Source organism: Misgurnus anguillicaudatus, chromosome 10, assembly GCF_027580225.2.
Source record: "Misgurnus anguillicaudatus chromosome 10, ASM2758022v2, whole genome shotgun sequence".
In the NCBI taxonomy this organism is placed as follows: domain Eukaryota; kingdom Metazoa; phylum Chordata; class Actinopteri; order Cypriniformes; family Cobitidae; genus Misgurnus; species Misgurnus anguillicaudatus.
The window spans coordinates 40,952,783-40,968,277 of record NC_073346.2 but is presented as its reverse complement, the minus strand read 5'-3'; the positions used below and the strand labels follow the sequence as shown (position 1 = coordinate 40,968,277).

General features: G+C 37.7%; 1 protein-coding gene across 3 annotated transcripts in view; it reads right to left on the bottom strand.

The window, feature by feature from the left end:
• Window positions 1-15,495, bottom strand: part of cdk14 (cyclin dependent kinase 14) — a 141,001-nt gene that overhangs the window by 37,526 nt on the left and 87,980 nt on the right. For all 3 annotated transcript variants that reach the window (XM_055211573.2, XM_055211575.2, XM_055211574.2), the window contains 2 exons: window positions 9,757-9,877; window positions 5,331-5,424 (listed from right to left, as the gene is read on the bottom strand). In XM_055211573.2, coding sequence (XP_055067548.1) covers window positions 5,331-5,424; window positions 9,757-9,877 — 215 coding nt within the window. The remainder of the gene's footprint in view (window positions 1-5,330; window positions 5,425-9,756; window positions 9,878-15,495) is intronic.

Sequence of the window (15,495 nt, the reverse complement as noted above, 5' to 3'; positions counted from 1 at the left end):
CACACACGCACACACACGCACGACACACGCACGACACACGCACGACACACGCACGACACACGCACGACACACGCACGACACACACACACGACACACAGACACGAACACACACATGCACAAACACACGCACGAACACACACAAACACACGCACGAACACACACATGCACAAACACACACACGAACACACACAAACACACGCACGAACACACACATGCACGAACACACACACATGCTTAAACACACACACACGCGCACAGACACACACACGCAAGAACACACATATGCACGAACACACACACATGCTTCAACACACACGCGCACAGACACACACACGCATGGGCAAACACATACATACACACACGCACACAAGTGAACAAACGCACACGAGCGAACACACATACAAAAGGCATTTATGATGTATTTCTATTTCTGTTTTACAGTTTGCATTGTTGCAGTCTTATAGACTTTGCCCAAAACAGCACAGACACAATAATGATACTGTATTTCACTCATACACACAACCTTCACACTTTCTCTACCACTAAAAGCGAGAGATATAAAGAATATATAAGAATTTATAGAAATATTAGGAGTCTAAGTTGCATAGGGATTTATGGAAACGTCTGTTTACTGGTTTTTTTACCATTAATTTTATGATTATTATACATTTGGTAAAATACGGTTTCACACTGTAGCATTTTTGTTGGTATATTATCGTTAAATTCACAATTTTTTACAGTGCATTTGTGAGAAGATGAGATATGAGAAGGTTTTGCATGAGAAGATGAGATATGAGATAACCGACTAATAAATCGTCAAACTAGAAAGGTTTATGTAGGTGTAAGTGTGTTTATCAGTTTAGCATTGATGCCCAACTCCACCTTAACTACATGGAGGACATCAAAGCTGACATTCTTCTGTCAATAATTTCACAGTTTTTGTTTACAGTACATGACGTTGTTACATATTAAAACATTTGAATCATGTTTAAATATGAGTTTGCACATTTCACAGGGTTCAGTACTGTAGACACAGAGACCAATCTGCACCCACAGTGAATGTCAGCCGCATGCATTATTAATGATGGGTGAAGGAGTGTACGCGGATCAGGACGACGGGCATGCCAGTGTTTTGCTGATCAGCAGGGGAACTGACAAACCCCAGCGCTCGCTGACAGTCGGCATCAAGAGAACAAGCTCTCATCTCGCTCTAAACCTGACTGAGCATGACTGCATTTCTTCTTGCATAAGAGAAAAACGGCGGTGATGTCATACTGTAAACCTTTAGTGCAGTTATAAAACGAATGCAAGATCTACTAACTAAAAGTTATAGTTTTAAATCAAAGTGTGGGGTGGTGGGTATCACAGATACAGAGCATCAGCAGCTAAAATGACAAGTGTCAAGATTCCTTCAGCTTAACGTCAGTGTAACTGATCCTTTCACATAAATCACTGTGTTTGCTTTAGTCTGAAATGTCACCTCTTTCTCTGGCACAGCCGCTGGGCAGAAGGTCACCACACACACCCCTCCTAAAAACCACGACCACCCAGACACACAAATTAATTTCCCCTGTCAGCGCCGAGTTTTGAGCTTTAAGAAGCTTTACATTCAGATATCAAATCTCAGGCATGAATGCAAAGTTATGTGTGGTCAAGTCAGATCAGATCAAAAGATGTCTGTGGATGAACACAAACGCATGTGCTACTCCAATACTATTCAAATGTTCATGAATAACTTCACATGTAATACAAATAAAATGTTTTTAATGCATAAACTATACTGAGTGATGCGAAGTAAACATACAAAAAATAATATATAGTACTGTCTGCTTGTTGCTTGATGATAATTTAAGTATTGTAAATGTCAGAGGCGGATAGTAGTGAAGTATTTTTACTTTACTCAACTACATTTCTCTAAGCATCTATACTTGAGTGTTTTTCTTTGGAAAAATTTTACTTCACTACATTAAAGCATACAATCATACTATTTGTTTCCACTACATTTCATTAAATTCCATTAAATACTCAAGTACACTTACAATTAAGTGTTTTTTTACTTTTTCTCAGGTAGACGTTTAACTTAAAGGAAGACACCACCATTTTTCAATATTTTACTATGTTCTTACCTCAACTTAGACAAATTAATACACACCTCTCTTTTTTCAATGCGTGCACTTAATCTTTGTACAGCGCGTCATGACTGTGTTAGCATTTAGCCTAGCCACATTCATTCCTTAGGATCCAAACAGGGATGAATTTATAAACCAGAGTAAGTATAGAGTAAGTAGGGTGGCACAAAATAAATTTTTGATTTTTTTAAGCAAATAAAAAGAGAAGAGCACTTAGTTTGCTGGACTTGGACCTCGGCGCGCAGTAGCATCATCACTCCTGACTACTCTACCTCTCATTCAAACTTACATCAATATTAATGCGCCCGAGGTCGTAATGCTGCAAACTAAGTGCTCTTCCGCCATACAATATAGGTCTCATTTTTTATCCGCTTAAAAAAACACCACGATTTATTTTGTGCCACCATACTTACTGGTGTAACTATGTAACAGTCTTTAAATAGGAAAAACACGTAAGTGTTTGGTTGCTTCATAATTCATCCCTGTTTGGATCCCAAAGGGGCGTGTACACCAAAGCTTTTACGTCGCGGCTGGCGCATGTTTTCAATTGTTTCCAATGGAAGTTCTGCGTTTTTCAAATAAGCTAGCAGCTAGTGGTTTTCTTCCGCCCTGAAAACCGGCATTCGGCTGAGCGCCGAGAGTTGAAAAATATTCAGCTTTGGGTGAAAAGCTCCGCTCGTCAATGTCAGTTCTCGCACGGCTTTCCAATCACAGTGGAGGAGGGGCGGGGCATTACCATAGCAACCAACTGGCTCACAGCTAAACTATCACAGCTATCAAAGCGCTCAGCTGAAAAAACAGCTGGCAGTCGGCGTTGTCCAGGCGTTTTCAGCTGTGTTTAAAAGTTTTGGTGGGCACAACCCCTTAGGAATGAATGGGGCTAGGTTAAATGCTAACACATTTTTCGACGCGCTGTATAAAGATTAAGTGTCTACGTTAAGGTAAGAACATAGTAAAATATTGAAAAACTGTGGTGTTTTCCTTTAAGCGAAAGTAAGAAAGTACTAGATTTTTTTTGGTACATAAGAGATCACCAAAAATGCTAATTCTGTCATCATTTACTCAATCTCATGTAGTTACTGTACAAACCTGTATACATTTCAGCCACATTGACTTCCATAGAATTCTTTTATCCTACTATGGAAGTGAATGGGGCTCACGAATGGTTATGTGTGATATATTAATAAAGACAGGATGGACTTTGTGTTTAACTAGCTGTCAGCCTGGAGAACATCACCTGAGTTTAACATCACCTTATCAATATAGACACATCTATCTGCAGGAGATACATTACACACCAGGTTACAGAGATTACACGCAGATATCTTTATTTCACATTTGAATTAAACTGTCTGCTTTCATTAGAAAACATGCACACACACACACTTATACAAACACACCGTCTACACTGCAGACACACTCATACACACACATGTATACAAACAAACTCACTTATATACAAAAATACACACAGACTCCTACAGTGTTACTCTTTGGTAGATACAGTTATAATTTCCATTACATTACTGCTATTACTGTTACCATGTGATAAAACTTTCACAAAAGGTTCTTCAGAACATAAAAAGGATAGAAAAACAGAAAAGATTTAAAGATGTTTTTTATAGCATCAATGTGAAGAATCTTCTGGAGCTATTTTATTTTTAAAAGCGTAACAGAAACACAAATGTGTCCGTGAAATCCATGCTAAAGTCTCAAAATCAAATTCTGAGATAATCAGCATCAAGGTTAGATTTCCCTCATTGATTTCAATCTTTAACATGACCTTACTTAGTCAATATTGAAGACATCAAGGTTATATTTTCCCACAATGTTCTTATGATGATTTAATCTGAAAAACAGTAAATCACTAACATGATTTAAATAGGCAGGTTCAGAAAATGACACCTCAATGAATAAAACTGTGATGTGCCACTCCAATCTCAATAAAGTAAAACAAACACAAAGATTCTCTCAGACGCGACCCTAAAATTCTTCATCTCTGTCTTTTAATCCAGACTAACAAACACAGAATATGAATCAAAGAGTATTTAACTGCTCTAAAACACCATCTTAACCATTTCAAATACCAGCAGCTCTCTTTCCAGAAACTGAATGTCAATGATAAGGTCAGATGTCCACGATCCCTTTCTCATACGCAGTATAACAGGACAGCGGCCTTTGAAAGGACACTAATGAATGATAATCTCTTAAAGCTGTGGAGGTTTAAGTATGGATGAGGCATCGCTCGGCCGGTCAGACTGACAGCGGGCGGGTCATCCGTGAGAAGAGGAATCGGAAAACAAGGATAGAATGAAAATGTCAGGAAATAAGAAGTTACGAGCTGCCAGACACGGTCGACTTTTCCATATTTATCAGGCTCCACCTGACAAAGACAAAACAAAAGCGCAAATAGAAACCAGCAGCTCAAACCTAATTAGGTGGAATCTCCAAATTCAACCCATCAGCATTTCAAAAAGAAATCCTTCAAGTCCTTCAAGGACACAAACTAAACTTTTGCTCTTGGCTGCGCTTGAATCTTCAAAATGAACAGGCGGGCAAAAAATTGCATCCGTCTGTGCACCCGTGGCTCGACTCGAACTTCTGCAAGGCCGCATGCAGTTCTGATGAGATGTCACGTCTGCATCGGTCTCTAATCTCTCTTTGTTTTTGAGGCGTGCGCCTTCGGCCATCTGCGCAGACGGCAGGGCGATCGATAGAGCTGGTTTCTCTGGTTCGGTCATTCCCCTGCGTAAACATGTTTGCCCACTGACCCTCACAGCCTGAAGGCTTCTGTCTCCACATCAACCCCAGGACCGGACCTCCATTCATCTCACTAACTGTCTGTATGAATTATTTAGCCGTCTGCAGGGTGAATATGAATTTAGTGTAACCATCACTCTCTCGTTCAATTATCAGAGTCGGGCATTATTGAGAATGACAGCAAAGGTGATTACAGAATTCATGAGGTCCCTATTTAAATATGTATGAACACCTAGAGTTTGGATGTGTGTATCTACACTACATTTTTTTATTATTTTTATTTAACCCGGAAACCAAGTTGATAAAATGTACAGAAAATGTTACATCATGAAATGCCGGAGAAATTAACTTTTTGCAAAATATGCTTATTTCTACTGACGAGTTCAGATATTAAAGTGAACTGTAGAGATGAAACAGCTGAAACTCAGATCAGACACTCACCAGGAATATCCTCTCCAGCTGATCCTGGATATCCTTCATGCCTGGGAACGCTGCGACTCCCTGGATCATTTCCACAAAAATGCACCCAACACCCCTGAAACACAGACACATTCAGTTCAAATCAAAATCATTAGAGAGTAAACAGAGGTTATACTGTCGTTTTTCTGTGCTTTTCACTGCTCCTATTAATGTAAAGCTGTTTTGAAACAATTAACTATTGTGAAAAGCGTTATATTAATAAAATTGAATTGAAAAAATTGAATTATACAGACAGGTTTTAATGGTGGGGTAATGGCATAATAAAAAAGTTACTGACTAAATAAATGTCAAACAAGAAAAAAAATGACATTAGTCCACAAATACAAAAAATTACCAAAAAACCTAAAATAGACAGATTAGATAGATTGCAAAAAAGCGCAAATTAAATAAGAGGCGCAACAGCTAATTTTCATAATGACGAACAATCTACTAAGAGCAGCGCAAATTAGTTCAGGGTCACAAATATGCAGAGCTGATGAGGTGCAGGTGATCCACTAACACCTGATGCGCTCGAGTTCAGCACCACGGACATCACGGCTGAAAATATGGGGTGTAAAATCCAGTGATGGGAGTAACGCGTTACTGAAATTCCACTACATCAAGAAGTAACTAATTACTAAATTTCAGTAACTTGCCCAACACTGGTGAAATCCCAACTAACCAACCCATCGTACACTGAAAACAACTGAAGAACAAAAAGATGAAGGTTTACAAGAAATTTTTAAACACCTGCTATTGTGTGACTTCTAGTGACTCTTCATTCATTTACTTCAGCAAATAAAAAAATAACAAACTGTATTTTTAAAAAATATGTTAATCTGCCATTTCAAAAAACTGTAACATGTACCATGCGCTCTCTGATCTCTGTGATGTCTCCTATCAGCAACAATTGCAGCCATTTTAAGCACAAAATGATGCATTTTTCAGTGTTAAATAATGGTGCAAATACCAGTAATATCACACGCACAAACATTAGTAATCTCGTTGTGTAAATCCTTTAAAGAAAAACTCCTAGAAATGTATATGCAATAAGGTTTTCAGCGCTAATTATCCACTACGTGTCTTTAGTAAATCCCGACAGTCATTACTTAACGTCAAAATGATAGTTTGCGCTGGCGCAAGTGATGTAAGTAAACCTGGCCCATAATAAGTAAAAATGAAAAACAAAAAAATTAAGAAACAAAAGTTGATTTCAGGTTTAATTACTGGCCAGAAATATGTTGTTTGATTGTGATTTAAGAAATATCTGTCCAAGTACTTGGACTTGATACAAGTTGTCAAATACGAGGACTTTTTTGGATTGTCTTGCATGACTAAAATAACTGTCATTACACGAACGCCTAGTGGTGCGAGTTCCCTAAAAGATCTGAGGATAAAACTTTGTTGTATCTAATGGGGAGATTGCGAATTGCAATTAACAGCTCACCTCTCAATTACAAAACGCTTATGGTAGCCACCACAGGACAAACATTTCGTCATCTGAGACAACATAGGAATGAAATGTAGCAGTTTGTCCGTTTAGGGCTACTGTAGAAACATGACGCCGACTTCCATATAAAAAGAGCCGTGGTGTGTGAAGATAAAAACGACTCATTCTAAGGCAATAAAAACAATACAGTTCATTATGTAAGGTCTTTATACATCACTGATAATATAGTTATGTAGATTATATTGCATTTCTGTTAAGAAATCTTTTGAAAAATACACAATGCACCATTAAGAAATAACCAAAGTGCAATCCATTCTGAGATCCCTCATCTCCACTTGAGATGTACTGCAACGATATTTGTTGGATCAAACAGATGATCTCCTGTGATGTATGTAAATCCACTGTTGGACACTGTTAGTCGTGACATTAAACCAGTGGGTTTGTGTTCGAATCTACAGGAAGAAATGGATTTACATCTGAAGAAACATCTGTAAGCTGAAAATCAGTTTGTCTGGCACTGTGACTGCGTTTTGGCAAGAGGCAGATGGCTGATATGATGTCAATTTAGGGACAAGATGTGTCACAGTCAGACAGAAACAACCACATGTCAAAACTTAAAAAAGTAGGTTGAATTGATTTGCATAATGGAATATTCATGACAAGAACCGGTTAATCTGTACAGAAGTTAATCCACACAAGTTGATCTATACACACATTGGGGGAAGAGTAATTTAATATTTCCAATTTACCTAACCTGCATGTTCCTGGCCTGTGCAAAAAGAGCGGAGCACCCGGAATAACCAGGGAGAACATGCAAACCCCCCACAGAAAGGCCTCCTGACCCAGCCGGGATTCAAACCCAGGGATCTTCTTGCCATGAGGCAACAGTGCTACCCACAGAGCCACCCAATCCCCATCCAGACAACTGATGCAGCGTATCTGCAGTGTGTGACATACACGTGCGATGAGAGGAAATAACAGCACAGATGACCCCTACATCTCCGTCAGACACCTGCAGTCATGTGTAAAACTGTCCTCAGGATCGGACCACCTGATCTCACTTTTCCTCTCTCATCCCCCTGCTGCTCTTTTTTGCCAGCGGTGGGCAGCAGCTGGGGTTCAGGTTTTGGGCGTCCCTGCAGAGTGTTTGTTCACAGATAGATGAGGTTGTGGCTCATTTCACACGTGAGCTGCTTGTCTCATACACAGACAAACACACAAGCATCTCTAACGCAACGCTGTTCTTATTAGCCAAATACCTCAGAAATCTGGCATTACAAGTTGTTATTTTAACCTATGCTGGGTTGTTTTAACCCAAAATGCTTGGTTATTTTAACCAATTGTTGATTGGTGTTTTCTCAATGTTACAGTACGGATGGTTGTTAAAGGTCCCATAACACACGCTGTTTGTGCTCATCTCATGTTAATCTTATATACCTATAGAGTACAATATTACATCCTTCATATCTCTGAAATGTTTTTAGTTTTATAAGATTTATAAAAGACAGATCAGCTCTAGCAAATGTTTCTGGAAAAGCACGAGATCCCAAAGGCGTCCAGAGTGAGTCACGAGCAAGAAACACACACAAAACAATCTCCCACTATCTCTGGATAATTTATGATTCACTACATGTTCGTGTCGTTTACATTATGTGCACTTACGATTGCCAACAAAACACAGACATGTGATGCAGTTTTGCGTACCACCTGCGACTCATGACTGGGGTTGGGACCGCCCCATTTAAACCAAATCCAGCGTTAAACAAACACACACGCAAAACTCCACTGCTACCCCGGATAAACAAACTATATCCATTGTTTCCATAATATTGGCTTCCTTGGAAAGGCGAACATGTCTTTCTTCTCCTTACATCCAAAAACACACTTCTACTTCTTTTATGCCATTGTTGAGTCTTGCTATAAAAAGCTGTCACGTGAAGTAATGCCTGTGACTTCTACTTACAATGCTAATGAGCGTCCTCACTCTGATTGACGTGTGGGCGTGCTTTTCCGGGGGAAGTGCCCATAAAAGGAATAAGGGGTCATTGATACATAACGCGGGTACCCATGTTCGAAAAAAACTTTCTGAAACTTGAAAGAAAAGTTCTGGCCCAAATACTTGTAACACTCAACTGTTTTTTTGACACTTTGCATTTGGTTAGCATGAGGAATACAACTCTTTAACTGTAAGTCAGAATGCATGAAATAGCATTAAACCCCCACCCTTTAAAGTCTTAAGGATGTTTGCTAGGAAGCTGCTACTGACCCAAGTCAAAATAGCTCAAACATATTCTGATCTACTGTATCATCCCCTCTATAATGTAAGACTAAATGAAGTTTCATGATCCGTACAGATGATCACTCACAGCTCACAGTGATTGGAGATGATCAGTCATTTCTTTAACACAAACAGCGCACATTACACACCAAACTTTGATATAAGTTTGAAATAAGTAACTTTCCTTATAGTATAAGCAGTATTGTTGTGTCTTATCAGAATATGAGATCTAATTCCTCATGGAAATTCAGATCCAGGATCACATACATGTAGAAAAAAATCGTAATATATTTCAATAATATAATGAAACTTTATGAAGTTATCTTACCGGCACCAGACTGAAATTGCAAATCCATATCATTTCACTTCTATTTGGGATCTTCTCAAAATATAATTTAAATCATATTTCAGACTGTAATTTAAACTCAATAAGCGAGAGGAAATCAGTTTTCAGTGTCATTCTGAGGGCTGTCCACGCTGAGATTATCTGACATTTCTGTGACATTTAAGTGACATTCAGTGATGCTCAACTGAGAGATGACGGCATCAGTGTGAAAGATGACTGAGACACACGATCTAATACACAACTCATGAACACACACACACGCACAGATATATAACCTCAACACACATGTATGATGCACTGTGATAGACTGCACAAGTAAAGAGTTAATCCTCACCACATATCCAGACACGTAGAATAGTCGGTGGATCCGAGCAGAACATCTGGTGGCCGGTACCACAGAGTAACCACTTCATTGGAGTATGTGTGACTGGGGACAGACTTCGCACGTGCCAGACCTGCAGACAAACACACAGAAACTCTTTATATGTATTACTGTCATTCAATTGCCCTTATGTAAATGACTTTAACTATTTATATATTAAATAACCAGTGCCTATTGTTGCACAAAATGTTGAATTGTACCTCATATGAGTCACTCGACATAAAAGTGTTTGCTAAAGGAAAGTGAAAGTTCACCCAAAATGAAAATCATTTATTCATCCTCATGTTGTTTTAAACCTGTATCAGATTCAATATTCTCTTAAACACAAAAAATATATTTTAAAAATGGCGGTAAGCATGCAGTAATAGAAAAACAAATATTATGGAAGTCAATGGTCAACTGTGTGCTTACCATCATTTATCAAAATATCTTCAATAAAAAAAATTCATATTCGGGTGCACGAATGTAAATACACTACCTTTGAAAGACTTGACTGAAATGTTAACTAGGATCTTAAAAAAATATTGTATCTGAATGTTTATGGTTGAATGCTTGAAATTACTGTGGTAGACAAAACTATAGCTGTGCCAAACAGATTCATTTCGGTTATTAGAAAACTACAACTTTATTTAAAATAAATAAATACATTAAATACATTTATGCACTGAATATTGATTGAAAAGCAACCAATAAGAGCCCAGATTAAATGTGAACTCCAACAATATTCTTTTAAAATCATCTTAAGGTGAAACTTTAAGAAGTTTCCTTATAAAATGACACGAGAATTTTTGCAATTTCTAGGCAAAGGTTGACTGCACTTCAGATGATAAAATATAACAGAGTTTGATTTATTTTGGATGCTTTTAGTCAATTCCCACAGTTACATTTATGTTATGTCATAGTTTGGACGAGTTTATTATTATTCTGTAATGTGGAAAAAAATATATATAAATAAAAAAATAGTGTTTTAAAATTTGATCCATTTTTGTTTTATTTGGAACTTGATGAACACAAACCAAAAGATGAGCGCATTCATAATAAATAATAAATGATAAATTTGACACTGGTGGAAAAACAGCTTTACTTTACACATAACATTATATTAAATTATATTATTTATTGAGTGTGATACTTGATTTTTAAATAAAAAAGGCACTCAATAAATAAGACAATTTGATAAATAAAATATGGTGAGATGAAACATATAAAGACTTTGTCCCTTATAATAAAATGTTACATATAAATATAATACAATGCAAGTGTTATGTGTCAAGCATAGATGTCTTTACTGGCCAACATCCAAAGCACAACATTGGCTAGTAACCAGCACTGATTATAACATGCCAAACTATTCTGAGCTGGTAATCTCCATTCCTTAACCACCAAAATTCTCTGCTTACAGTTCAAGCATTCCCATGAAACAGTTGAAATAAGCCATCATCCCCAGGTGGTGAGGGTTTGTTTAATGAAGACATTTCTCTTAAACAGACTTGACTTTTTATGTAAGGCGTGCAGGGCGGATATTTAAATCCTTCTGACAGGGTGGAAATAACAGCACAGACGTTACGGCACTATAATTTGCAGTCAATAATCCCTGGCGCTAAACAAAGGGTTGCGTCAGAAAGAGTGAGAGGCTATTACGCCGGACGCAGCGAGAGGTTATCATTTTCTCAGCGGGAAGCAGGAGGATGGAGGCTCGCTGAGGTTAACACATCAGTGAAGTGTGGAGAGCCTCTAATCATCATTAAAGTAAATTGGTGAGTAATAGCCAGTCTGGGTAACATCGCAGCCCCTGCATCTGAGAGTTTAATTGATGAGAGAGAGAGAAAACAAGGCAGAGGAAGAGTGTTTGACCTATGATGAAGAGCAGATGAGAGGTTATGAAGGTCAGAGATGATGAAGGAAGTAGCTGGGGGATGAGGAGGAGGAGGCGCAGGGTGGCTTGTTAAAGAGACAGAATGTCCTTTCTTCGTCCTGGGGCAGTTGTCATAGCAACGCAGCGGGTGGAAGCCGGGGTGTCTTTGTAGAGGAGGTAAACGCACGAGCAGAGCTGACATTAGCGATTAGCCGAACGACTCCCTTTCAAAGGCAGGATGTGAGCATCGCGGCGACTGTCGAGGGCTTCGCTCCTCGATTCAAAGCGGACAGAAAGTCACCTGCAGCTTAGAAACTGCGCAGGTATCTCAGGGTCAAGATGAGTAAATTATACATCACACAGTGTCACACAAGTCAGCGGGTGTGAGTGACTCTATCAGATAAACGCACAGAGACCAACAAAGAGAATCACATGAAAAGAACTGAAATATAGCCAGGACCTTTAAATAGAAACAAACAGCCCCTAAACCTCCTGAAGTCTGAATACTTAGCAGGGCTGTTGAATGCTTTATTCAGATTGGTTAACAACTGTTTTAAGGGTGTGCATTATTTTTCAGTAAATGCACACCTATAAAGTAGTTCCTGGTCTGTCGACCGCATTAAGGATTTGTTATACTCACGCTTTGCTTTGCACCGCGAGCCTCCACTAATCGCATGCACGTCTCCACAAACACATGAGGCGTTTATAGTTGACGTGCTTGCTGTTGCACTATTGTTTGAAACGGCAGGGGGCGATTTGAGCAATCGAGTCCAAAAAAGCACAACGTAAAGTCTCATACATATGTCTTTTTTTAAACATAATCATTTCATTAATGTTTTTACTAAACAAACAATTCAGAAAATTTAAGCACTGCGTCTTAAGATTTGTATTTTATTCCTCATTCAGTGGTACATTCAATACAATAACAAGCCAAAAATTCTGAATTATATGTAAAAGAATACAATTTTTAAATGGCAAAGTTTCCCTACTTTACTTTAAGAGAGTCAGAAAAATAGTATTGTTTGGCATGGATTGATCAAAGAGATATACCGTATTTTTCGGTCTATAAGCCGCGTTTTTTTCATAACTTGGCTGGTGCTGCATCTTATAGGCAGGTGCGCCTTGTAAGTCAGTATGAATTAATTTTGATATTTATAAGGCAAGAGACAACATTTCCGTCTACAGCCGCGAGAGTCCGCTATATGATGCTTCTGTATTTGGGTGATTCTCACGAAACCATTGAAACACCACGGCACTAATGATTTTAGCTTTAAAATGTGTAATATAGTAACATTAAAAAGCATCAGAATTAACACAACACTGTGTTCTACCTTGCACAATGTGTAATTTCAACATAAGAATTCATAATTGTAAATTTTATCTCATTTTCTGCTGAAATTCTCATTACCGCAATGTGTCCGGCTGTGTTTGAACATGCGTTATGTTGTAATTTAATCAAATTAACACAAAAATATTAAGAAAAAAAATAAATGGATGTTTTGCTAGACTACTTTAGATGACAGAAAAAATATTTACTGAATATTCATGTATTATAATAAATGAAGAAAAATTAGGAAAATGATGTGTCCATGCCTGATGTTCTCATCCTCCGCAACACTTTTTGAGAACAGTTTAAGCACACATACAGAATTTTAATAAAGTTTGATTTTGAGTGACCAAGCACATGGACCAGTTACTTCAAGATGGCTACCAGGTAAGATCATTTTTTTTACAGTTAATTTGAAATATTGTCTTGTCAGAATGCTTACACGACATTTTGATTATCATTACCGCAACAGATGCTTATTAAATGTTAATTTAATTAATAGAAGCATAATACTTTGATTTTAAATGCATGTGCAGAATCTCCAAATTATGTTCTTTCAGGTTTGTCATGTCATTTTGAAAATATGTCAGTGTTGATGTTTTCTGACTGTTGCGGTAATGAGATTTTTTAGGACTAATTTTTTTAATTATGTTACAAAAAGTGTTAAATGATAAGTAAAAGTTTTTAAATTAATGTTCCCATTTACTCCAGACTTTGTTTTTCAATGTCTGGTGGGAAAATAAGTAAATTTAAGCAATTTTTACATTTTCATGCTTGACATTTTTAAAACCAAGTTTTCGTGAGAATCACCCATTTATGTAATTTAATGGATTCAGTGATGCGAAACTTCACGCTAGTTGGCTTGTTCGGTTAATTTAGACTATTCAACCTTCCAGGTAAGTTCTGTATGCCATGGTTTAAACCATTTAAATAACTGATAATATTACTTTAATGTACAGACATCTATTCAGCCTGCTGTTCTGTCTGCTATTGTTTAGTTGAATAACTCGCCTTTCCAGATTAAATGTCTGTTCTTTGGCTTGGATTTTGTGAAATCATTTTCTAAATAAATGCGACGTATAGTCCACTGTGACTCCATTTTATATTATGTTATGTGTTCAGGTGCCGATTCATGCAGTTTCCAAAATTGCCATGCACACCTTCACGCAAAATTAGGTCTCGTGCACCCAATGTGCAAGACCGCCCATTCAACATTGGCGTCATTTTTGCTGTGCACACCAATAAACAATACTTGTAAGAAATTTTTTAAAGAAAAAAACCTGTCAAAGTCTTGAAATAAAACACCTGAACAATGTCTTATGGTGTGGTAACCGTAGAACAAGTGAAATAATTGACTCTGGTCTGTTGAATTATACGAAAATAATGCATACTATTTTCAGATAATTCAACGTTTATTTCAATATTTATTTTCAATAAGTATAATGCACACACACAAAAACACAAACTTAAACATTTTACATTGTCAACTTAAAATCCAAACATATAGTTGAATCCTCACCTACACTATTCCCCTGTTTATGTTATTCACAAGATCTTTTATCATTATGACTAAAAAAAAGCATGACAAAAGAGTGGTGGGGTTTGATGGATGGTACTGTAAAAATACAGCATTGTTAGCTACATTCAGTTAGCATATATATATTTACTTGCACATTTCACACAAAACTAGGCCAATCAATCTAGACAGAAGTAAAACTGATTAAAGATCCGGACTCATCTACTGACCCGTCAATGCAGACTATAATCAACATATGATAAATGTAATACAGACACATTCATTATCTCTGTGCATCACGTGTGCGCTCAGCTCAGTGCGCTTATATTGGCATTTGGCAGGTAATTTATATGCGGTGTGACAGAATCTGATATGCTGCTATTAGCGTCGTCTTCTTCATATACAGAATTGATTAACTCCCCGATCGAGTTAATGAAAGCTGCTGTTAGATGTGATCGAGCTGCACTCAATATCTGATTTATCATTACAAACAGAAGATTTGTTTGTGTTTGCACTTACAATCACACCTTAAATGAATCAATACATAGATGGTTTCTAAACAACTAAGAATGGTTTTTATGATATCAAAATATGTTTTTGTATAAACGACATCCACGGGGAACATCTGACTGCCACGCATGAGAAAACAAAGCATGTTTATGATTCTCACAGGACATCTCTACATTAAGCTGATAAACTAACATCTGCAGAGATAAAACTAATGTTTCAGATGAGATCTGCACTGCTCTCCACATCCACGGCAATAACAAGCACTGTCCTGTTAGTTACCCTGATGACACAAAGTCATTACACCTTCAACACTCATCCACACATCTCACAGGGGAGTTTTGATGAACCTCTACGTCTGTAAAGACACCGGTCCATTTCATTAATGTGTCTGGAGGAAGTGAGGAGAGACGGTGAGCTGGACAACGGCCCAGCATCGGATTAATCTCACAGGGACACTGTAGCCCATCTGCCCCCCGTACCGCA